Source organism: Peromyscus maniculatus, chromosome 17, assembly GCF_049852395.1.
Source record: "Peromyscus maniculatus bairdii isolate BWxNUB_F1_BW_parent chromosome 17, HU_Pman_BW_mat_3.1, whole genome shotgun sequence".
NCBI classification, from domain to species: Eukaryota; Metazoa; Chordata; class Mammalia; order Rodentia; family Cricetidae; genus Peromyscus; species Peromyscus maniculatus.
Genome location: NC_134868.1, coordinates 38934132 through 38960096, shown reverse-complemented (window position 1 = coordinate 38960096; position 25965 = coordinate 38934132). Strand labels below are relative to the sequence as shown.

At 45.8% G+C, this 25965-nt stretch overlaps 1 protein-coding gene across 1 annotated transcript in view; it reads right to left on the bottom strand.

Moving 5' to 3' along the window:
• Positions 1-8118: 8118 nt before the first annotated feature.
• The window catches only part of Leprotl1 (leptin receptor overlapping transcript like 1), a 20746-nt gene continuing 2899 nt past the window's right edge, over positions 8119-25965 (bottom strand). Inside the window, exons 2-6 of the mRNA XM_076553523.1 lie at positions 24250-24387; positions 22407-22797; positions 12664-12739; positions 9523-9709; positions 8119-8434 (exon numbers count right to left, since the gene is read on the bottom strand). Coding sequence (XP_076409638.1) covers positions 8318-8434; positions 9523-9709; positions 12664-12739; positions 22407-22422 — 396 coding nt within the window. The 5' untranslated portion in view covers positions 22423-22797; positions 24250-24387 and the 3' untranslated portion in view covers positions 8119-8317. The remainder of the gene's footprint in view (positions 8435-9522; positions 9710-12663; positions 12740-22406; positions 22798-24249; positions 24388-25965) is intronic.

The window sequence follows — 25965 nt, the reverse complement described above, 5'->3', positions numbered from 1 at the left end:
GAAATTTAATCATCATTGCAGCATTATTTACAGAAAAAAAAAGTTGGGGAAAGTTGCCAATTCATAGCATTAAACAATAACACTAAATTATGATTGATCATCACAGAGATATTAAAAATGAATACTTTGCATGGGGGTGCTTCCAGGGAGCCAGCTATTTGGGTGTATTCAGCCTATGAAATATTCTTCAAGATGTCATTAAGGCTTGTGATTCTCCTCTTCTCTCTTTTCATATGTATATTTCCATATATATATATTTCCTGAGTACTTCAACAATTAGAGAAATGTTTCTGAGGAAATATTAAAAATTTCCAAAGAAGTTGGTCAATAGAAGTTAAAATGCTCTGGCAGGTCAGCAAGTGGCTCAGTGGGTAAGAAGAGCTTGCCTTGCAAAGCCTGGTGACCTGAGCTCAATCCATGGAACCCACATAAAGGTAAGAAATAATGACCACCGTGAAAGTCTCCTCTGCCCCTCCACGTGAATGCTGTGGAATGTGGACACTATTCATGCTTATTACACTATTAGATTTATTATCACATTATTGTGTAATTATAGTAAATAATTTTTTTTGTTTGTTTTTTGAGACAGAGTTTCTCTGTGTAGCTTTGCGCCTTTCCTGGAACTCACTCAGTAGCCCAGGTTGACCTCGAACTCACAGAGATCCCAAGTGCTGGGATTAAAGGCATGCGTCTCCACCACCTGGCAGTAAATAAATTTTTAAAATGCAATTTGGCAAACAAACAAAAATTGCAAAGAAGAAGAAGAGAGGGAGGAGGAGGGGAAGGAGGAGAAGGCAGGGGCGGGGTGGGGGGTAAGGGGTTTGATTCCAGAACTCAGTTAAAATTAGAAAGAACTGACTCCCCAAAGTGGTACTTTGGCCTGTACATACATGCTGTGGTACACACATGCCACCCCCATCTTTTATGTTCACACACACACATAATAATAATAAATGAAAATTTAAAAGTTTAAAAGGTTAAAGTGTCAAGGTCAAGAATGTTACTCTGTGTGGTGAAGGTCTGCAGCGGGCTGATCATGGCATCTGTAGGTATTGATGGAATTTGGACATATACTTTAGTTACAGTTTTTTCAAACCCGCACCCCCCACTACTTCTTCACGGCTACTTGCCTTAACTGTGTGCTGTAGCTTGAGTTTTCCTGCCTGGCCCACAGTCAGGACAAATCTCCATCACCACAAATCTCTGTCACCCGCCAGTCCCACAGCCGCTCAGGTCCAACCAAGTAAACACAGAGACTTATATTGCTTACAAACTGTATGGCCATGGCAGGCTTCTTGCTAACTGTTCTTATATCTTAAACTAACCCATTTCTATAAATCTGTACCTTGCCACGTGGCTCATGGCTTACCAGCATCTTCACATGCTGCTTGTCATGGCGGGTGCTGGCAGTATCTCCCTCTGCCTTCCTGTTCTCCCAATTCTCCTCTCTGTTAGTCCCACCTATGCTTCCTGCCTGGCCACTAGCCAATCAGTGTTTTATTTATTGACCAATCAGAGCAACACATTTGGCATACAGACCATCCAACAGCAGTGTGCAATGGGACAGGTGATAGTCAGCCTTGATTCATCTCCGTCATTTACACAACTTATCAGCAAGTCTGGTTCCACAGGCTGTACCCAGTCACCCCTCCCATTTCCACAGAATCTGTGATGCAGAAGCCAGGAGCCAGGCTCTTCCTGTACAGTGCCTCCGCTGCCTGCTGAGCCCCAGGTAGCTGAGGAGCAGACAGCTGACCTCTACCCCAGGACACCCGCAGCTCTGCAGTCCTGCGGGCAGCGGCCTGGGACTGAACACCCTGCCATCACCAGTTTCTCAAATCCTCCCTTTGGGGGGTCTCCATATTTCTCTTTACATAGACAGGGGCTGGCATCCTTTGATCTGTTTTGGGGTGTCTTATCTCACTAGATTTTAGGTAAATTGAAGACTGTGTGCTCCCATTTATTTATTCGCTCACTTAAGGTTTCTTGAGGGTCTGTGTAGCTCAGGCTGTCCTCAAACTTGCAATCTTCCTTCTAGGGCCTTCCCAGCCCTAGAACTACAGACATTATGTAATGCTTAAAATTAAAACAAAAAACAAAAAAACCCAAAAAACTACTTTGAAATTACTGTGCTGAGCAACACACTTGAAAAGAATTATTCTTCTATTTATACTGGTGACAAGTGCCAGTTCTAACAGATTGTATAGCTCAATATCATATCCCTCTCCTGATGGGAGACCAATGTCCTCAGTTTTCACTGCTATACTGGTAACCCGGTCTCAAAGATGCTTTGCATGTATGCCTGTTATGTGTACATGTGTGTGAGTATGTGTGTTTGTGTGTGGGTGTTCAGGCACATAGAGGCCACAGGTATGTCAGGTTTCTTCCTTGATCGCCCTATACCTCATTTTTTTTTTTTTTTTTTTTAGACAAGCGTCTCTCAATGAACCTGGAAGTCAGTTTTGACTAGGCTGGCTGGCCAGTGAGTGCCAGGGATTAGCCTCTAAGTACCAGGACTACAGGCACTCACTCATGGACTCACCTGGCTTTTTATGTGGAGGCTGGGAGTCCTCCCAGGTCCATGCACACATAGCAAGCACTCTACTGACTGAGCCTCTCAGGGTTGCTTCTCGTAGACGATTCAGACCATGCCAAAGCCAGTCTACCTGACTTAATCCCAGGAAGCCGCTTTAACTGTGACCGGTTTTAAAAGTGGCCTCCAATCTTTGAAGTAAGCCTAGCTTTCAGGAAAACAACTGTTCCATTTTGGGGAGCAGCTCACAAATCTGCTTATTTTTAATGCCACAGCTACATTTACATGACATTATGCAATGGCCATCTGCCAAGAGAAACACGCTTTGGTATTAAATGCCAAGCACATTTGTATAATAACTCAATTATTAAATAGCAACGTTATTAACAGTTGCACGGTGAGCTGGAGAGACGGCTCTGTGGTTAAGAGCACTTAGTGCAAGCCTGGCATGGTGGTGCATGCTGCTAATTCCAGCACTTGTGAGGCAGATTCTACATAGAGAGTTCTAGAACAGCCAGGGCTACACAGAGAGACCCAGTCTCAAAAAGAAACAAAGGAGCAAACAGAGAAGCATACTCACTGCCCTTGAAGAGGACCCAGGTTCCCAGTACCCACATTGGGGGTTCACAACCATCTCTAACTCTTGAAGAGGACCCAGGTTCCCAGTACCCACACAGGGGATTCACAACAATCTCTAACTCCAGTTTCAGGGGATCTGGCTGTTGTAGAGTATTACTTTAAGATGTGTTTCATTTGTTTACACTGTCGAACATTTGTTTAATGATGCAAAGATGTACTGCACTCTTTTATTATGTTGCATTTGTTAACTTTGTGAAGCTGTGTTACTGTGCCTGTCTAAAATGTGATTAGTCTAATCAAGAGCTGAACAGCCAATAGCAAGGCAGGAGGAAGGATAGGTGGGACTGGCAGGCAGAGAGAATACATAGAAAGAGGAAAAGAAAGAAAGAGAGATCAAGGAGCAAGAGAAGAAGGATGCAAGGGGCTGGCCACACAGCCAGACAGAGTAAGAGAAAGTAAGATTGCAGAAGTTACGAGGATAAAAGCCCAGAGGCAAAAGGTAGATGGGATAATTTAAAAAAAAGCTGGCTAGAAACAAGCCAAGCTAAGGCCGGGCATGCATAAGCAATAATAAGCCTCCAGTGTGTGATGTATTTGGGAGCTGGGTGACAGGCCCCCAAAAGAGTGAAAAAACAACATCCAGCACCCTCTTCTGGCCCCCACAGGCACGGCATACATGTGGTACACAGACATACATGCAGGCAAAACAGTCACACACAAAAAGTAAAAATAAATTTTAAAACAACAAAATGCATGGAAGCACACAGGCTTATTCTTTCCTATTTTGCGTCCCATTTGACGGTTTCTACTGCTCTAAAGTAAACAAAACTCTTCCCTCACAGTGTTAACTATGGGACTGACATGAAAAGCAACCTCTCACCGATTAGTACTGCAACTGAACACAAACAAAAAAACAGTTTTCACTGAAAAAGAAATGCTTTATGGTCCCGACCTCTCATTCATGGAAACCAGTTTTGGATTTTTTTTTTTAGCATATTATTTCTTTCTTTTCTTTTCTTTCTTTCTTTCTTTTTTCTTTTCTTTTTTTTCTTTCTTTCTTTTTTTTTTTTTTTTTTTTTTTGGTTTTTCAAGACAGGGTTTCTCTGTGTAGCTTTGCGCCTTTCCTGGAATTCGCTTTGGAGACCAGGCTGGCCTCGAACTCACAGAGATCCTCCTGCCTCTGCCTCCCGAGTGCTGGGATTAAAGGCTTGCGCCACCACCGCCCGGCTCGGTTTTGGATTTTATTCCACCCCATCTCCACACAAAATAAATGTAATTGAAAAAAAAAAAACCCACCAAATCTTCAGCCCTAAAACACTTGGTAATTACAAACAAATGGTGAAGGGATACTTCACGAGTCAGAAGTTAAGGGCTGTGAGGCTTCAGTCACAGAACGGCTCCTTCCTTAAAGTGTGGAGGCTTTAATTACAGGCTGCGGCTGGGGTGCCACAGCTTGCTCTGATTGCTCAGCATCTTAGACTATCTGGACAGTGAAGAACTACATCAGCAGGAAGAGCACCGCTCACAGAGCAATTCACGTGTGCAGGAGGCGAGAGATGCCCAGTCCACGGTGGAGCGGAGTGATGTGAACCAGTGTCACGTGACTGATTCAGATCATTTGATCAGCCCATTTCCCCCAACAGTGTTCCACGCTTCCTAACCTACACACGAGCAAATTAGAAACCGACTAAATGGAGGAGCGCTAGGGTCAATTTTAAGGCAACAGAAACCTCCTCAAATATAATTTATAGCCATTTAAAAACAGAAAAAGTTAAAAAAAAATTTTATTATTGGTATATGTGGGGTATACTTGTAACAGTGAACATCTGGAGATCAGAGGACAACTTGAGGGAGTCGGTTCTCTCCCTTAAAAAAAATTTGTTTTTAAAGATTTATGTGCATGAGTGTTTTGCCTGCACTTATGTATGTACAATGCTTGCACGCTGGTTCCCACAGAAGTAAGAAGAGGGTGTCAGAGCCCCCTGGAACTGTTATGATGGATGGTATGAATGGTTATGAGCCGTCAAGTGGGTGCTGGGAACTGAACCCAGTCCTCTGCAAGAGCAACAAGCCCTCTTAATTCTGAGCCGTCTCCCAGACCCCAGTTCATTCCTGCCGTGTTGGCTCTGGGGACTGGACTCAGGACCCCAGTTCATTCCTGCCGTGTTGGCTCTGGGGACTGGACTCAGGTTGTCAGCCTTTACTCACTGCGCCACCTTGCTGGTTTGTAATTAAAAAAAATAAATAATTTGTGTGTGTGTGTGTGTGTGTGTGTGTGTGTGTGTGTGTGTGTGTGTGAACACGGGTGGGTCAATGTGTGTCATGGCGAGTGTATGGAAGTCAGAGGGCCCCTGGCAGGAGCTGGTTCCCTCCTTGCCCCATGTGGGTCCCTGGGATTAAACTCAGGTTATTAGTGGCTTGACTCACTGAACCTCCCCTGTAGCTCTTGGTTACCAATGAAAAAGCAAAATATTACAAAAAAGCGCAAGTATATATGATCTCCTTAATACTTCTGTTGAATGGCTAAAATAAAGCCAGAGCTAGCTACCTTTTCAATAGGATTTACTTAATTTACCTTGGTGGGGTACGTGGGGAGCCACATCCCCAGCCCACGTAGTTCTAACAGGAGTTCCCACAACACGAGCGAGCATGTATGGGAGAAACAAGGATTTGAATATCCCACCGTTCGTAGCCATCACAAAGAGTTCTGGGGTCTAAAGCCCAGACCAGTCAATAGTAACCTGCACTCTCTCAGCGGAGGCTCTGCTCTTAGCTGAAATGTCTGAGTCTCGCTGTACTCACTGTAAACCAGGCACAGTTCCAGCCCATTTATCACCACTCAAGATCACAGAGCCTCATGGCAGCATGGTTACTATGGTTTCACTTTCTGCAGCAGGCTTGATCTGCTAGCCTGCTTGCTTCCTAGCCCATGACCATTTTTTGATTTTTTTTTAAGACAGGGTCCCATGTAGACCCGTGTAGCCTCAGCCTTTTGATTCTCTTGCCTCAGTTTCTCACCTGCCGAGGCTACGGGCGTGTGTTTCCATGTCTAGCTTTGTGTCACGTTATTAAATGGTTAGTGCACTTCAGAGACTGAACTTTTATTATGAAAACATCCACAAGCTAAAATGGATATTTAAAATCTTTATTGTCTCATCATCAAAAGTTTTCTTTCTCTCCACAGCAGAATGGCAATGTTGTGTTGGTGCATATTTATGAAAAACTCTTTTAAGTAACTAGCCTAGAAACCAGAGATGGGACTGTGAAGCCAGTGTCCTGGTCAGACACACAATGCTGCTGATGAAATTAGTACCCAGAAAGAATGCAACTGCTAGAAAAGGAGTCTATGGCCACGCACACAGCATTGTATTTGTGAAGGAACAGAAAAATGGGGAAGGACCTGAGAAGGAGCCTCCCACTCCATCCTGATCACTGGCACAGTTCTGACCGTGTGTACACACACACACACCTCCATCAGCATTACTCAGTGAGCCACATTTGGTCTAACCCACAAATGGCACAGCCACACTGCTTCCCATCTCACAGCCAGCGGTAATCCAACATGGGTTAGGTCAAACAAAACAAAATCAAAACTGCAGCTTTGGGCATCTATAAGTAAAAAGCTGAACAAATTTCGTATGTGGTCCCATTTTCCTTTTTGAGAAATAAAACCCCAGAAAACAACAAAAGACAGTTGTCATGGTTACTCATTTTCAGCTAAAGGCAGAACACTTCTCTTTATATAAGCAGGCTGAAGAAACATACAAATGTCCTCACAAAATACTGTCGGATCAATGCGAACATTTTCATAACCAGCTCTTGAGTTACGTACTGAGAATCGAGGATGCGAAGGACCGCTACGGTTTGGTCATGCCTGGCCACTTTGGGAAGTTTTTGGTCGGGTTTGAGTTTGAAGCTGTGACACAGCTGGATTTGGCTACTCTGTATTAATTCACACAATAAATACCTTTACAACAGCACATCTATGGTGATGAAACGAGACCTCAACTAAGAGGTATCAGGAAGCCTGTCTTTAGTGTTTTTGAAATACACACCCTCTAACCTCTGTCCATCCCTGGGTTATCTGCAAGACTAACAAGTCACTTGTGAATCGAGTCCAAGGCCTTGAGGGGGAGGGGGCACTCTGAATGTATGGCGTAGCAATCGTTTTCCTAGTAGTCAAACATTTCTAGATGCTATTAAACTATATTTGAAAAGATCTCTGACAATATATACAATGTACAAAATAAGTTAAGAGGAGGAAGCGGGGGAGTTTTTGAGTCTCTACAATGCAAACACACGACTGTCCCATGCATGTCCATGTCACCCTCCGAACCACAAGAGGCTGACAGAAGCTCAGACTTTGTCACTTATAAACAGAAGCGGCATTCACATGGCCGAATCTCAGCTTTGCTGCGTCCCACACAGCAACTCACTTGCTTTGACTGCAATACACACAGATATAAACTGCACCCCCAGACTCGTTTTATACTTGTACCTCAAAGTTTAACATAAATTCTAACGACTGAGGAGACAAGCACTCTTTTGTAGCCATTCCATAAAATAATTTTCAATTCACAAAACACCTGTCTACTCATAAAACCAGCAACCCTTATGGAGGGCATGGGCAATATTACTCGGCCCCCCCTGAGGTATAAATGCGGCTATCTGTGCACTGAGTAAATAGTGGATAAGGTATGTCAACGCTCTGGATGGTTGCGTTCACCTGGGAGTGATGGCATCCTGACTGAATGGAAACTAACTTATATATATATATATTTATTTATAATGGAGATTAACTGATTTTTAGAGAAAATATGTAGTTTAGCCCATAATACAGCCAGAAGTTCTGAATTCCTAAACCAATGCAAATGGTTATTACATCTTAAAAAGGTTTGACATTGCATACTGATTTAAAAACAACGGAATGGGGAAAACACGTAGGTATTTTAGATTCAGCAGGACACCATGGAAAGCAGTCTAGAGAAGTGGGAAACCAGTGAAGCTTTTCCAAAAGAGAAAATCCTTTTAATCCTTAGCAAGTCCCCGTGGAAACAGTAGGCGTACAAGAGTGAGAAGGGAGCACGTGGGACACCCCCGGGGGGCTCGCTACACAACTCAGCGTCCCGGTCCCCATCTCCCGGGCTTGGGCTTGGACGGCCAGCAGGCGACAGAAGTCCATGTGACAACAGTCCGTAGCTCTTCTCACCACTGCTGCCAGCTGAAGTCGTCGTTGCTCCCGAAGACCAGGAAGAAGCCCAGAATGGTGGCGAAGATGACTGTATTTCCCGTGAGGACGAGTGCGCAGGCTCCCCACTTGATCTGCGGAAGGAAGGGAGCAACAGTCAGCCGGTGCGCAAGGCGGGGGCTGCGGGGGCCACGGGGAGCCACGGGCAGCCATGCAACGCTCTGTGCGCTGGCCAATCACCATCTAGCTTGTAATGGCCATCGAGGTACAGCGCTCAACACTCTCCTACAGTGTTTTCATTTGCACTGATTGATTGAAAAGTTGAGAGTAAGGGGGTGATCATTATTGCGGAACAAGCTTAGCTTTGATCATGACCATCAGAGCTTCATCTGGCTCTGTCTGCAGTTCTGAGGGTCCACCCCAGGGCCCTGTGCATTTAGGGTGCACCCTGCCCCTGAGGTGGGTCCCTAGGACCACACAGGATTCTACAGCTACTGCTTAAAAGGAAGCTGATTTTTCTTAGTGAGTCTAAGAATCTTGCTAGGGGCAGAGACGGAACCCTAAGCGCCGGGGATGAAAACATACCGTGCTTTCTCTGGAAGGGGCAGAGTGCGGAACTGCCGCCGTCACACCTGAAGTGTGGCTCTGCTCTTTCTCCTTGTTCACACTTTCCCAGATGCAGAGAACGACTGACTCACACTTCCATGCTTTAGGTCAGTGGTTCTCAACCTGGGGGACAGGACGCCCTGGAAGTTGTCCAACAACCCTTTCAAGTGGGTGGCATATCAGACATTTACATTACGGTTCATAACAGCAGCAAAACTACAGTTAGGAAGGGGCAACGAAATAATGTTGTGGTTGGGGGGGTCACTACAGCATGAGGAACTGTATTAAGGGGTGGCAGCATTAGAAGGTTGAGGACCACTGCAAAAAGGGCAGGCGCACGGTGCTCAGCCCTGGTGAGTGGGTTAAGGTGCCATTTCTCCTGCAGACCCAAGCCTCGCCCTCCAACAGTTTCACCCCGAGAGCTGAGGTTTAAACCTGTCCTCTCCATCCTAATGCCTCACGTCTTTTTATTTATTTATTTATTTATTTATTTATTTATTTATTTATTTATTTATTTTATTTTATTTTATTTTATTTTTTTACGTGACGGAGCTTGGAAGAAAAAACAATGGACAACGGTCTGATAGAGAAACGTTCGCAGGTTAGGGCAGCTCACCAGATTTGCTCTGGCGAATACAACGGGCAGCCCAAAGGCCGAGACGACGACGCCCGTCGTGAGGAATATGGCGAGCTCCTTGCAGGCGCTGCTCATGGCGTCCGTGTCGTCCACCAGCCTTCTGGCTACGCAGTACGGGATGGGCGAGAGGACGTAAAAGAAGAGGACGAAGAGGGGCCAGTATTCGCTGGAAAAGAAAGAGGGGTCAATGCAGGTCTGGTCGGCCCCGACCCTTCCCAACACACCAACTACACTCTTGTTTAAAGACCAAAGGACGGCGACAGGGTGTCAACCAGGCTGCAGCGCAAACACAGCCACCAGCTCATGTGGGAATTTCAGTCAGTTTACCCCTGTATTCCATTATGGCGCACTATGGAAAAGGTCTGCTGACAAAATGCTTTATGAAAGAATAGCCAAAATGTAAAAAAACAAAAACAAAACCCCAAAAACCCACTTTAGCTTAATAAGGAGGCATACTGAAAATAAGAATATTGACACAGAAACTTTTAAAATTAAAGGTCCATGCTATGGATGACATCCTACCTCATCATAATGTTAAAAAACACCCACGCTTCCTTTAATTGAAACCAAAATACAGGGCACTAACTGAAAACAGTACTGTACAACATGGTTTTTAGTTCGCTGTTAACCAGGGTGTGCTGATTTCATTCCATGGCTTTGGGAACTGTGGTGGTGGGGGGGTAGGGTGGGGAGCTGTGTGAAGGGGACAGACAAACTCCTTCCACCTCTTTGTCATGATTTAACAGTATATTAAAAAAATTACAAGAAACAAATGGCCTTTAAAATTGACAAGCTTAAGCACACACACAGTGGAGATCTGCTGGAGCTATCTGTTATAGTTTCTTCTTTTGAAAAAGATTTATTTTTATGTATTTTGCATGAATATGGGCATTCAATACCCAAGAGGCCAGAAGAGGGTGTCATATGCCCTGGAACTGGAGTTACAGAGGAATGGGAGGCACCATGTGGGTGTTGGGAACCGAACCCGGGTCCTCTGAAAGAGCAGCCAGTGCTCTTAAGCTCTGAGCCGTCTCTCCAGCCCGTTATCTTTTTCTTAATCTTTCCCTAAGCATTTTAAGAGAGCAAAGTTTTTTTAAGAGGAATATGTGCTTAAGAAAAAAAATTCACTGGGCAGTGGTGGGGCACGCCTTTAATCCCAGCACTCGGGAGGCAGAGGCAGGTGGATCTCTGTGAGTTTGAGGCCAGCCTGGGTTACCAAGTGAGTTCAAAGAAAGGTGCAAAGCTACACAGAGAAAACTTGTCTCGAAAAACCAAAAGAAGAACAAAAAAAATTCAAACAATACAGATATACAAAAAATTAAGACCAGAAGCTTTTCCAACCCCTGCTTTTTTTTATTTTATTTTTGTTCCTTTTTTAAAAATCTTTCTAAGGAGCTTCTTGTGGACCCTCTACAATCCATACAAATTTAACCAAGGTAAAACTATATAACAGCATTTACAGATTTACAGCCCTTCCTCATTCCTTAAGGTAAATTAATACTGTCATTCAAGGATCCACGATCATTTGTTTTTGGGTATGTGTATGTTTGTATGGGCGCATTAGTGGGTGTGCATGGGTGCTGGTCTGAAGGTCAGGGGACAACCTTGGTATGTGTATGTTTGTATGGGTGCATTAGTGTGTGTGCATGGGTGTGCATGGTCTGGTCTGAAGGTCAGGGAACAACCTTGGGCGCTGTTCCTCCTCAGCACTGTCCACTTCTATTTGAGACAGGGTCTCTCACCGGCCTGGGGCCTGCCAATCAGGCCAGGCTGTCCCCCCTCCCTAGCACTGGGATTACAAACACGGAACGCGATGCTCTGCTTTGGCACATGGGTTTGGAAATCAGTCCTCACACTTATACAACGAGCACTTTGCTTTTTTACATGTTACTCTCTCCAGCCTCTGCATTTTAAGTGTGTGTGTGTGTGTGTGTGTGTGTGTGTGTGTGTGTGTGTGTGTATGTGGGTGCTCATGTGCCACAGTGTGTGGATGTCAGAGAACAATCGTGGGTGTGAATTCTTACCTACCACATGGTCTGAGACAGGGTCTCTGTTCGCTGTTGTGTATACCAGGCTATCTTGGCTTGCAAAGCTTACAGGGTCCGTCTCATCCAGGAACACTGGGGTTACAGACACATGCTACACTCAGCTGTTACATGGGTTCTGGGGATTTGAACTCAGGTCCTCACAAAATGCCCATAATTTAGCTTGGGATGGGCATTAGTGATGTCACCAGTTTTCCATTTCTGCTATTACAGGCATGGCAGCTGTGAACAGCAATATTCTTAGCCAATTACACGTACCTTTGCAAGTGTTTGCAAGTGGATTTGTATGAGGATTTCTAAGAAGGGGAGGGCCAGTTCCATGAACTACAAGATATAGGCAAACTAGTTCAACTAGTTCCAAGAAACAGCAACTACTCGCTTCCTAACCCCTGGCCGAGACTTAGTCCCTGCGGGTACCTAGCAGCGCCTGTCCGCCCGCACCCTTTATCTTCAACGGTAGAGACCACGTAGCATTGAGTGGGATTTAGGATGATTTCATGTGCTTGTCAGCGACACAATCCTCTCTCCGTGTCTGTGGTCCACTTCTACTCATTTGTATTTTTAAAACTAAGTTAATTAAATATTAATTTTAAAAGTTTTCTCAACTGGACATGGTGATGAATACCTGGAATTCTGGAACTTGGGAGACTGGGGCAGGCAGACTGTGAGTGAGGTCAGCCTGGGCTACGCAGTGAGACAATGTCTCAACAGAAAGAAGTTCTTTCTATTTCAGGGAAAGGAATCACCGACACCGTGTCTTGAGTCAGCTGTGTTCAGAAGCCGCCTATGTTATTTTCTGTAATAAGATGTTTTAGATTGTGTTTGAGCATTATTGATGGGCAGTAGGGCTGACCTGCTGTCACCAGGCCATTACAGAAGCAGGTCATGGCCAAAAATGTCTCTGCCTTGGCATTCTAGTATCTTCACAGTGATGATTTTCAGAAGAGGATTGGATTTGGTAAATGAACATTTCCCGGCATTACTTGTATAATAGAAAACAAGCATGCTAAAACTTTAAAAGCAGGAGAATTTTACCCTTACACACTCAAAGAGGAAAAACAAAACCATTACGTACTTGTATATTGGAAGGGCACATCCAAGCATCAAAAACATCAGCCCGATTGCTCCTCCAAACGACAAGCTAATTAGAGCTGTAAAAGATACAAAAGCCCAGAGAGCGTGATCAGTTAGAGTGTGGTTCACCCCACGCCAGTCTGAGCACCACATGGACCCCAGAAGCGAAACACACTCTGCCTCCCCTCTAGATTTGGGCTGCTAAAAGTGAACCATGCCACACTGGGAGGAGTGGCTCATGCCTGGTAATCTCGGAGGCAGGAGGATTATAAAGGTCAGCGTGAGCTACATCTTGATCTCAAAAAAAAAAAAAAAAAAGAAAAGAAAAGAAAAGAAAAGAAACAAAATGTGAACTGTCTTCAAAACTGCCATTACACCGTTTCAGAACAAGCTTCTCTGGCATCCTCAAAACAGAACAAAAGTGTTAGAGGTTGAGCACCCTCCTTAACCCTTTGAAAGGCTCTGAAATAGGAACGTCAGCCAGGCCCGGTGACATGGGACTTTCATCCCATCTCTAGGGAGGGAGAGGGAGGTGGAACTCTGGTCTACATAATGAGTTCTGGGACAGCCAGGGATACATAGTGAAACCCTGTCTCAAACAAGCCCCGCCCCCATTGTATATATTCAAATATTACCAAATCTGGGGAAATCCAAGAGCTGAAACACATTTGGTTCTAAAAACTCCCAATAAGGAACACTTAACCCGAATATCAGTTTAGACCTACTGCTAACACACACCATATACTCCAATGACCAGTTCCATTTCTCAGGACCACTGAGGCACGCGGAATTAACGTGCCCCCTCCCAAACATTTTATTTAATCCACACGAGTGAAGCACTTGCCACACAAGACTGATGCCACACAAGACCCATGACCCAAGGTCAATTCCTGGACTCCACCGAGAAGTTGAAGGATAAAAAATCAACTCGATAAAGTTGTCCTCTGACCTCCACAGGCACCGCACACAATAAGGAAGGAGGGAGGGGAGCCGGGCATAAGAGCCTCACCAAAACAGAAACCCAAAGGGAAGGGGGGGGGCAAAAAGGGGGGGGGGAGGGAGGGAGGGAGGAAGGGAGGGAGGGAGGGAAGAGTCTCACCTGAACAGAAATAAAAAAGCACAGAACTGAGAGATAAGTTGTCCAAGGGTATGTGTGGTTAATTTATGATGATGTGGTTTTTCTTTTTCATTATTTTTAGACAGGGGCTCACTGTATAGCCCTGACTGGCCTGGACTTTGCTATGTATGTAGACCAGGCTGTCCTCAAACACACAGGTATCCACCTGCCTCTGCCTCTTAAGTGTTGTTATTGTTATTTTTTTTTTAAGGAAGTGAAAGAGTTACTGTATAGACTTCACAGTAACAACTTGTCTACAGTTAATTACTGTAATCAATTTTGTTAGTCTTTTTAAAATACCTGACTTTAAGTTTTTTTAAACAATGTATTTATTTTTATTTTATGTGTTTTGCCTGCATGTGCATCTGTAAGGGCATTGAATCCCCTGGAACTGGAGTTACAGGCAGTTGTGAGCTGCCGTGTAGATGCTGGCAGTTGAAACTGGGTCCCCCGGAAGAGTAATCAGTGCTCCCAACCGCTGAGCCATCTCTCCAGCCCCGATTTTGTTTGTCTTTAAACATGGTACAGAAGCACAGTTATTTTGTTCGCGATTTCCCAAATCCGAGGAAATCTGTAGGGTAACAGTCCAGCCCGACGTGGACGTGGTACCACTGTCTTAGCACAGAAGGAGGTGGAGGCGTCCTATAGTCAGATGCACTTCTGAAGCTCCCCACACATGGCTGGTGTATTTTAAAGTGAGCAATGACTTTATCATATATAATCAACGACCTAGATTTCAACCAAGAGAAAAACAACCTATTTAACTTGTACATTGCCTGCGTTTCTGCATCCCCAGTGGCTAAGAAAATGAGGTGGTAAGATTACATTTCTTATCTGGATTTATTTATTTCACGTGTGTCCTTGTGCAGGTCAGAGGGCGTCTTGCAGGGGCTGTTCTTTTTTTTCCACCACATGGGTTCTGGGGACTGAACTTGGCCATCAGGTTTAGAGGCAAGCACTCTTTCTTACATGTTAAGCCATCTTACAGGCCCAGAAAGTAACTTTTTAAAAACTGGTACAGCCGGGGCTGGAGAGATGGCTCAGAGGTTAAGAGCACTGACTGCTCTTCCAGAAGCCCTGAGTTCAATTCCCAGCAACTCACAACCATCTGTAATAAGATTGGTTCCCCAAAAAACCACAAAAACTGGTATGGTCTAACCTTAACAGAAAAGTTAAAATCCAAAAGCTAAGTGAAAATCTAAAATTTCCCAAGTAGAAAAACTACAGCATACAAATAAAAATTAGTGGTGAGGGGTCAGACACCACTTAATACTACGGACAAGATGGCCGTTGACATTGTCTTGGCCAACTGGGAGTTGGCTGGGATGCTGAATACAACATGAGTCAGGTTGCCATGACACAGTGTACTCAGTTATTAACGTCATTATATTTTACATTTCCAGTGACCGTGGGGGAAAGGCAAAGATGTGTTCGTGTTGTTTTAAACAGAGACAGCCTTTCAGGTTTACAGGGAATGCAGTGACTACAGGAGAACCCTGAGTTCCCCTTTTGGCCCTCATGGACCTGTCTACAGTCCCTGCCTGGATCACACAGGCAGTCACGTCCTCTTGGCTTCTTAGACCACTCTTTTCTATTCTGGATACCGGCGGCTACTTCACCTACAAGGCCTCTGTGCATGTTTAGCGTCCTACCTCAGAGTTTTCTTTCACTCAGGAAATCGTGACAGAGTCAAGCATACATCGGGATCTCCCTGGCTCCCGTAAACCCCCGGAGTCCGTGTTCCCGACCTGCTCTGTCTCTCTTCTCATTTATTACTGCTTTTCCTTCACATCTCAGCTCAAGCATCTCAGAGCCGCACCAACTCTGCTACTGTATTTATGACTTATTCGTTTACGGAGGGGCTAGGGACCAGCTCCGTGGTACAGTGCTTGCCCGGTGTACACGAGGCTCTGGATTCAACCACCAAGGCTCTGCTGCATGAATAAGCAACACTCATTTACTCATACAACAAACACACGAAGCACTCAATGGTGCCACATGTCCCTGCTTCTGAAGACATAGCAACGAGGCGGGAGGAAAAATGCTTTCACTTTCATGGTGCGTGCATTCTAGTGGGAGAATTAAGCAGGCTTTTAAATCATCCCATTTTACTTACTGGGTGCTTGCTATCTGTGTGCACATGCTGATGAGCCACCTGGCCAGCCTGTAAAATAACGAATGACCGAGTGTGGTGGTGCACTCTGGTAATCCCTGCCTTGGGAGGTGGAAGCAGGGGGGACTGGATGTTTAAGGCCAGCTTCGATTATATACTGAGTTGGAGTTTAGGGCCAGCCTGGGCTTCTTGAAACCCTACCTCAAAAATGAATAAATCAATAAGCAAGCAAACAATGAGTCTGCATCGATTTTATGGCTGCCAAGTCTGCCTTCTCGCCTCCTCATTTTCACTTTCTTAACTGTTTTGTCCTCTGAACAGGATTATGTGTCCACGGGCATTATTTATGGTCTCTTGCAAGAACGGGAGCCCTCTAAGGATGAATTTCTGTTCTATTTATCTCTGTATCCTCAGGGTTTTGTGTAGAAGCCGGCATACAGTGGGTGCTCGGTGAACACCTAAGAAGGGATTAAGGAGAAAGTGAGAGACGACCGTTCTGTTTGCTCAGTAAACGTGAATTCTGGAAGCAGCGAAAGATTTAGAAAACAAATGGCCAGAGATGAGTAGAAGCAGGCAGGGGAAGGGTGGGGACGCAGGTGGCCTGAGAAGGCGTGTCTGACGAGCCAGCGACAGAGCAGAGTCAAGGGAAGACGTCAGATGTGCAGGTGTGTGCCGGGGCTTCAGCTGCATGTGGGTCCCTGCCCGGTCACCACAGCTGCCATTCCCAATCGGGTCCTGTCATCTTCCCTTCCCAAGAGTTCCTCTTCTGTTCCTGTCATCTTCCCTTCCCAAGTGTTGCTCTTCTGTTCCTGACACCACGGCCCAGCTTTAGCACTCAGTAACAACTGTGGAATGAACGTAGCCGGTGGAGCACAGAACAGGGGAGGGAGGAGGCCAACATCACGGAGTCCGGGCCTCTGCTGGCCACAAGCTGGGTACCTCAATAACTTGTCTAACTTGGTTGTTCTTTCTAGAAATGAGGACTGTATAGAAAAAGCAAGCGAGTCTCTAAAACACTGGAGAGACTATTAAAAAAGACATTCTGGCCGGGCGATGGCGGCACATGCCTTTAATCCCAGCACTTGGGAGGCAGAGCCAGGTGGATCTCTGTGAGTTCGAGGCCAGCTTGGACTACCAAGTGAGTTCCAGGAAAGGTGCAAAGCTACACAGGGAAACCCTGTCTCGAAAAACCAAAAAAAGTAAAAATAAAATAAATAAATAAATAAAAAAGACATTCTGAAGAAAAACGACCTCTACTCTTGGAAATGCAGCCAGCAAACAGCGAAGTTCACCACTGTAAATACTATGTAGAGGCCGGGCGGTGGTGGCGCACGCGTTTAATCCAGCACTTGGGAGGCAGAGGCAGGTGGATCTCTGTGAGTTCAAGGCCAGCCTGGACTACCAAGTGAGTTCCAGGGAAGGCACAAAGCTACACAGAGAAAACCCTGTCTCGAAAAACCAAAAAAAAAAATTAAAAAAAAAAAAATACTATGTAGAGGACAGAGAATGTATCCAGAAATCATTTGGGGTAACCTGTTCTACTGGAGGAAGCAAACATCAGAGTTCAAGTTGATCGATGGACCACACAGCAAGCTTCAGGCTAGCCTGGGCTACATGAGACACCAACTAACCAACTTGTCGACAAACTACCACCATGACCACCATCAAAAACCCCCACTGTTTGAGACACCAAATAAAACAAAACCTAAAGCTAGGTATGGTGATCCACACTTAGCACTCGTCAGGGTGAGGCAAGAGGACTGAGGTGGAGGACAGCCCGTGCTACATAATTAGTCCCAGGCCTGGGCAGCCTACACATCAAGGTGATCTAAGGAAAGGGAAAGAAAAAGGATCACCCGTGCTTAGTTCTGTTTTTTTTTTTTTTTTCTCCCCCCGAGACACGGTTTCTCCATGTAGTTTTGTGCCTTTCCTGGATCTTGCTCTGTAGACCAGGCTGGCTTCAAACTCACAAAGATCTGCCTGGCTCTGCCTCCCGAGTGCTGGGACTAAAGGCGTGGGCCACTACAGCCTGGCTAGTTCTATTTCTTAAAGAGTTGGTGTGCTTAGAACCAAAGTTAGAGCCTAGAAATGTTTCCTTTCTCACAGAAATTACTGTTACTTGTGTCTTAGGATGTGAAACTTTCTAAGTCTGATGTTTTGTTTCCCACATTGAAACAAGTTAGCAGTAGATCAAAGACTTGCATGCAGTCAACAACTGCCCCCCTATAGGAGACAGAGGAAACATTGTAAGTCAGACAGGAAAAAAGTCTGTCTTTCAAAAGTGTGATTACAGTCATCTGAGCAAGAGGAAGCCCCAGGGCCTTAATGTGTCTGAGGTTAGCTCTACTCTGTCACAAAGAATTCACATCTAGATTCTTCTTAAAAAAATTATTTTTCAGCTGGGTGGTAGTGATGCAGGCCTTTAATTCCAGCACTTGGAAGCAGAGGCAGGTGGATCTCTGGGAGTTCAAGGCCAACCTGGTTTATACAGCTAGTTTCAGGACAGCCAGGACTACACAGAGAAACCGTCTTGAAAAACTGTGGGAGGCCATCTCCCACCTTTTAAAGGGTTCCTATGAGGAGGAGAGAGAAATAAGAAATTTGTAGATAGAAAGATAGCAGAGAGGAGACAGAAACACAGGATAGCTTCGGGAGGACCCGGATCAAAATCCACCGGCCCCTTCAGTCTCTTCAAAAGGGCTTTCTTTAACAATGCTAAGGGGCAGGGCAAAAGACCTCCCCCTTGCTAGATCAAAGCATAGCACAGCCAAGTGCAGACTCTTCCAAACACCTGGTAACCACCCTGGTGGGCCAATCATTCTGCTATGCAGCTCTGCTGGGTAAAGAAAGCTCAGATCTCACTAGGAAACCTGTGTGAGTCTCCACAAAAAACCAAACCAAACCAAACAAACAAAAGTTTAAGTATACAAGTGTTTTGCCTGTATGTATACACGCACGCACGCACGCACGCACGCACGCACGCACGCATGCACGCACGCACACCATGTGTATGCCTGTGTGGGAAGAGACCAGAAGAAAGTGCTGGATCTCCTGGAGCTGGAGTTACAGTTCCTAGCAGCCATGCCCCCAAACCTGGATCCTCTGCAAGTGTAGCAAGTGCTCTTAACTGCTGAGCTCCAGCCTCCAACAGTTATTATAAAAGAAGATAATATTCTTTGAATACATTCTTTAAAAATATTTTTTTCTGTTCATTGGTATTTTACCTGCATGTATGTCTGTGTGAGGATGTCAGAGCTGGAGTTACAGACAGGTGTGAACTGCCATGTGGGTGCTGGGAATTGAACACGAGTCCTCTGGAAGAGCAGCCAGTGCTCTTAACTGCTGAGCCATCTTTCCATCCCTTTGAATACATTCTTAACTGTTCCTGTGAAGAGCAGAGGCTGAGCTAATGTGGGGAGGAAACAGTGGAGATGCCTTTTCCTGAAGAGCAGAGCTGGGGATATTGGTGTGGGGATTCCAGATGTGTGTTCTTTGTCACAGAGCACAGCTGCACAGCTGTGTGTCTTCCAAACCCAGCAGGAGAGGTGCTTACCACCAAGAGACTCCACTGTGCAAAATTTTACCCCTTAAAAAAATAAAAACAGAGCTGGGCGGTAGTGGCGCACACCTTTAGTCCCAGCACTTGGGAGGCAGAGCCAGGCGGATCTCTGTGAGTTTGAGGCCAACCTGGGCTTGCAGAGTGAGTTCCAGGAAAGGCGCAAAGCTACACAGGGAAACCCTGTCTCAAAAACCCAATAAACAAACAAACAAACAAACAAGCAAAAACAAAAACATTAAAAAAAAAACCCAAAAAATAAAAACAGAGCTGGGCACAGTGGTACACACCTTTAATCCCAGCACTCTGGAGGCAGAGGCAGGTGGACCTGTGAGTTGAGGCCAGAATGGTCTACAGAGAGTTCCAGGACAGCCAGGGCTACATAGAAAAATCCTGTCTTGGAAAAAACAAACACACAAACAACCCCCCCACCCCAAACAACCTAAATAAAGCTGAGTTTAATGAAGAGAAAAGAAAAGAGCCAACAAGAAGCTTATTCGTGTGGTAGCAGGTGTCCACAATCCTAGGAAAAAGGCTGAGGGTTCCAGGTCAGTCTGGACTACATAATTTCTCAAGAAAGCAAATACACAAAACTTTAAAGACTTTATTATTTTTTTTAAAAAGAAGGGACCAAAAGATAAGTTTCCAGCACTGAAACACATTTAAAACACAAGCTCCTACTACTGATACTATATGAATACTGTAAGAAAATTATTTCAAAATTTTTGAATTAAAGTAAATAATTCAAAATACTTATTTTAGTATGGGTGTGTTTGTATTTGTGCCAGTGAGGTGCCTACTGAGCTGGAGTTACCAGGCTTTTGTGAGCCACTGGGTGGGGGTGCTCGGTTCTGAACTTAGCTCTTCTGTTAGAGCAATAAGCACTCTTAACCACTGAGCCATCTCTCCAGCCCATAAAATTACCGATGCATTTACTTATACAGGATCCAATTCCTTTTCAACACTCACAGATGAAAAAGCAAGTCCCGTGGAACCGTTTGGGGAACCAAGATACTCTAGGGTCATATTTCTATGCATTCAACACTCAACATTTAAAAGATGTTCAAATGCAACTGTAGGGGACCAGCCCCCACATTTATTTACCCCAGGGACTCTTGAGGAATGAGGGATAAGAGACTTAGTTAGAAATAAAGAAGGGAGAGGAAGGAAGAGAAACGCAGGATCCTTATCCACCAGCCCGGAACTTTATTCCAAAGGTCTATTTATAACAATGCCAAGGGGTGGAGCAAAAGACTGCCCCTTGCTAGTTACAGTCAAGTGGAGACCTTACAAACACCTGGTACCCAGGCCCATGGTCCAATCAACCTCTTATGCAGTCCTGCTGGGTACAGCCACTAGGAAACCTAAGTGAGCTCCAACGTACAACTGCATGTGACATCTCATCTCTTAAGTCATTACAGATAAGGGCTGATAAGAGGAAACAAACTGCTCAAAAGTGCTCCCCAAACCAGTAATGTTTCTTCAGTCTTATGACACTGGCAACCAGGTGGCTTATTTTATATAAATGGTGTCTCCAGTGACACACCAGTAAGGTAAGAACTCATACAGTAATTGAGTGATGCAACATCTGAAAGATGAAACAGGAGTGCGGTTTCTACTCCCAAAGCCTCCGGGCCAGGGATGGAACAGCCCAATTACCTAGCAAAAATTCTCCCGAGACAAGAGGACTTGGTTCTGTGATTCCAAAGACAGAGGTGAAAGGGTCGGTCAAGTTCCCCAGGCTGGGAGTTAGCAGAAAATACAATTTATCACAATGTAACAGGCAACCGGCTTAAGAAATACGCGATGGTCTCTACAGCTACACTCCTTGATATACGGGCAATACAAAGGCCAAGAGGAAGAAAAATCTTGATGGACAATCATAACTTTAAAACCCATCAAAATCTTTAAAAAGTAAGTAAAATTCCGTCGGACTCACTGTCACCAGATTAACATTATCCACATTTGGAGAATCACAAAGCTATTTTCTTGCTAAAAGAGTCCCTCAGTAATGACACTGAAGAATTGGGAAGAGGGACACGGGCAACATCCTAAAAACGGCAGCATTTTACAATAACTTCCGTTCACATTAGGATTCGAAAGAGTCTATTGCAGTTCAAAAAGAGATCTGAAAGTATCCTAGTTGCTCAGATGACGAGGCTCTCTGTATGGGAAACGAAACGTTTTTTCAGAATAAAGAAGATACGAGAAAAAGTGTGACCCTGGGAAAAAGCTCAACCAAAGTCGCCCCTTCCAGCGAGGTGGGAGGCATCCCTAGCCAAATGTTTACTTCCTGCCCGGCGACACTCTTCTACAAGGCAGGTCAAGAAATCAAAGCGATCTGCTGATAAGTAAACAGAAAACTTTCCTTCTAACCCCTGGGGCAAGACTACCGGGCAACATTCCCTCTCTCCAAAGAATGCAACGAACAAGTGAACTTTCATCAAGGTGTTAAGTTACCTTATCTTTAAACACATACAAAACTACAGAAGTGTCAACGTGCAAATTAACTGTGGGGAAAGGAAGCCAGGAGCACGCACTTTGGGCTAGCATCCGGGCTCTAGCTGCACGGTACAAACACCGATTTATCAAGATGCATCCGATGTAGAGGCAAGGAAGGGAAAGATGGTGCACCGGGATCCCGGGAGTGGATGCAGACAGGAGCCCAGGCTTCGGAGGGGACCGCGCTCTTGCCTCGGGTGGCAAACTACACCGATGTGCCGGGCCGGGCATCCCTCCCGATCGCAGCCCTCCATGGCTCCGGGTGCAAACTCGCGCACAGCGCTCGGGGTGGCCGGGCTGCCCGGCTCTGCTCTGGTCCAGGAGCGGAGCGCGCCGGCTGGAGGAGCCGAGGCTGGGTCGTCCCCACGCCGCCCTCGCCCTAACCCCCGCGCCCGGCCGCCCGGCCGCCCGCCCGCCACCCCGGGGGGCCCCCCGCGGCCCGCGCCCCAGGCCCACCTTTGATGCCCGCCATGGCGGTGACGTCGCTCCTGGCTCCACGACCCGGGCGGTGGCCGGGAGACCCGAGACGCGCGACGGCGGCCAGACAACACCCGGAAGTGCACGACGCAGCACTTCCGCCGGCGGCTTCGCGCTCGCGCGGGGGCGTGGGGGGCGCGCGGGGGCGCCGGTTCGGGGACCGGCTGCGACGTGCCGGGAGGGCCGGTCGGTGGTTCCCATCGGGCCCGGCAGACAGCGCCCGCCCCGAGTCCCCGCGGTCCCGTGAAGACGCCGGGCGATGTCACTTCACGTTCTGCACGGCTCTTGCACGGCGAGCCCGTTTCTCCCCACCACCAGCCAGTCTGTGACTCGGGAAATGGGTGGTCTCTGCCTCTCTCTCCTTGGGTTCCTACATAGATGGGGGCTCTGATGAGAACCATCCCCCCTCACCCCCGATTTGGGCGCAACGGGCCGAGTCATGGAATGGAGTTGGGGGTGGGGGGGCGCGCGATCGTTGACAGATGCATCCTCTTGGAAGTCTGTGGAGATCGCTCTCTTCTTGGTGACAAAAGGGATGGGGAGCGGGGGCGCCCCCGCAGAGATCCAATATATCTTTCTATGTTCCCCACATATATGCCGGGGAACCGGGTAGGCATTGGGATGAGCAAAGCCAGGTGTGGTTTCTGCACTCGGGTTGTTTGCAGACTGAAAGGGGAGAATACTCAAAATAAATAAAAGTGCAACGAAGATAATCGCTAGTAAGAAGAATCTCCACTCCAAAATGTACCACTGTGGCAGAAAAGGTTACTTAAGCTGAAAAAAAAAAAAAAGACACAGGGAAGAATTGGCTGCTCACTTTTTCTGTACGAAAGCAGAGCATACGTTTCTCCTTGTAAAGGTAACAGGAACTTCCCCGTGTTACATAAAAAAGATATTTGCAACACAAATTTTCCCATTTGTAAATATTTTCATTTCTGAGGAAGAGACAGCTGTCTCTATAAGCAGCACCAATTGGAGTCTGCAGAAATGTTACAAAAATAGCCTTTATTAGTTGGTTCCCCCTGCAAGCCCACACTTCTCTCATTTAGTCATTTCTCCTTTGTTAAAATGCGGTCTAGGCTCCCAGACCCAGCCAATTGGGTTTTCCCTTCTTTGGAGCCCTGCTAGGCCTGGTGAAATACACTTTTCCCTTTAAATCTGCCTTAAGGCGGCTTACTATGCAGTTTTCAGCTGTTGAAGCTAATTAAGAAGGCAGAGGAAACCTTTATCCTAGGAATATCCAGGAAATAGGAAAGGATAGTCCCTTGGCTTGATCTGACATTTCTCTTAATAGAAGCACAAGATTGGTTGGTTTGTGTGTGGAATGGGTGGGGTGTGCACTTTGCCTACAAATGGTACAGGGAGCTTGGGAAATTGGGGAGAGGAGGAGCCATTGGGTTGATCAGAGTTGTGGTAGTGCCTATCTAGGAACTCCTGGAATTTGTACCTGCACAGACTGAAAGGCAGTCACCCTATAAATTTCACTGGGGAGAATTGAAACCGGGAGGCAGGAGCACCTGGGCATATTAAAATCATATCAGGGAAACCAGGTCCAGGAGTTTATGGGACAGAAAAGATTGTGGAAAGAGTATAACTCTGGCCCGACCCCTGTTAAGTGTTGGATACTTAACACTGCGATGACCTGGCTCTATCGAAGCCTATCATAGCATAACTGTGGTGTATGTCAAGGTCCAAGGACTTCCTGACGCTGTCCCCACTGCTGACCCAGCCTACTCCACTGTCTGCCTGTCTGCCTATTCATCTGTCGGGCTCTGGACCTGATCCTCCATTTCCTGTTCTCGACCCAGCCGGGCTTGTTCACCTTGCAGATGATTTCTGCGGCTTCTTTCTCGACCCCGACTTCCACCAGCACTGGTCTGTCCCATGTCTTAGCAATACAAACGCGGTCTGCTCCGGAACCTCTTGAGCTCTGCTTCAGTCTCTTTAACATGTCTTCATTCTGTAATCCATGCATATGTAGAGAGACATTGTAAGTGTATGACTGTATGCTGTATGAGTTAATGTTAGTCATTAAGATTGGAATAAAGAACTTGAATCCACCTAGCCCAAGGTATCAAAGTAGGCAGATTTTATGGCAAATTACTGCCATTGAAATAGGACCCAGGTTCAATGCCCAGAACACACATGGGAGACTCACAACTGTCTGTAACTCCAGTTCCAGGGAATCTGACATACATGCAGGCAAAACACCAGTGCACACAAAACAACAAATTAATCATTTTTTTTTTAAAAAGAGATCACTAAACTTTGTGAATGTATTATTAATTCAATAAATTCTGACTTTCCCACATTTTGGAAAGACCCGAAAGTGCTCATTTATGTTTCTGGCATTGTGCACTCCGGACATAAACTTGGGGAGAAGTCCCTGATCCCATTTCCAATGTCACTACCACACCTGCTCTCCTTTTCTTCTGTGGCGTTGCGTCTTCGAAAGCAGGGATGGTTGTGTGCACGTCGCTGGTCAGTGGTAATGACTGCGGTTGGAAAGTGAGGGAGGTTCACATTGAAGGCTTGGAGCTTGGCTCCGAGGAAATGCATTTTAAAAAGTACTCTGTGAGGTAGCTCCCGGAAGCTCCTGCGCTTAAATTGTATTCCCTAATTTATTTCGAATAGAAATGGACGGAGTATTAGATGTCTTTAATGACATCACAGGGAGAGTCAGACTGCTTATGTGGTCAGAGGGTTCCATCTGCTTTTGCTCCCACAGTCACAGAATTAAAGGACATTGCCCTCCTTTCGTTTCCCAGGAAATTCAGTCTTTGTAGCAAAAATGCAAACAAAACAAAACACAACACACTCCAATAACCACTTAAAGGTCTATTTGGGTCTCCTGATAATGTCTGAGAAACAAAAACCAAACAACCAAACAAAAAAACCGACAAATCACCACTCATCACTCAAATGACTAATTTGGTTTCCTGATATTGCCTAGAGACCAGAAACTTGAGACCTTAAAACTGGTGTTTTCAAATAGTGAACTCCTAGATACCACGAGGTAATTTGGTTCTCAACAATCCATTAATGTTGGTTTATTTATTCTCCCCACCCATGTCCCCTCCTCCATATAGTTTTTCTTCATTTTATTATGAAGCACATTCCAGATATACTTCATCAAGTGTGTGTGTGTCTGTGTGTGTGTGTCAGTGTGTGTGTGTGTGTCAGAGGAACGGTTGATTTACAACTGGTGAGTGAGACTTTTCTATCACTATGTGAGACTTGAGACTGGCACCCAAAGTGTAGGGTAGCTGTATCTCCTTAGTCCTGAACTGATGAGTTCTGACTCCACCCCCCAGCAGACCTATCAGAACTGAAATGACATTTAGGACAGCAGAGTGGTGTCCAGTTGAGAGCTGTTTGCTGTGTAGACAGATTCTTCCATAACACATTAGGTCCCAGAGATGTTCTACACAGTGCCAGTGGAGAGGAGGAAAGTACCCCCCCCCCAGCTCCCCCTGGCTTCTAAGAGGATCCCATCTAACAATTCTCTTTATTATGGCAATACCCAGCACATCAGCTG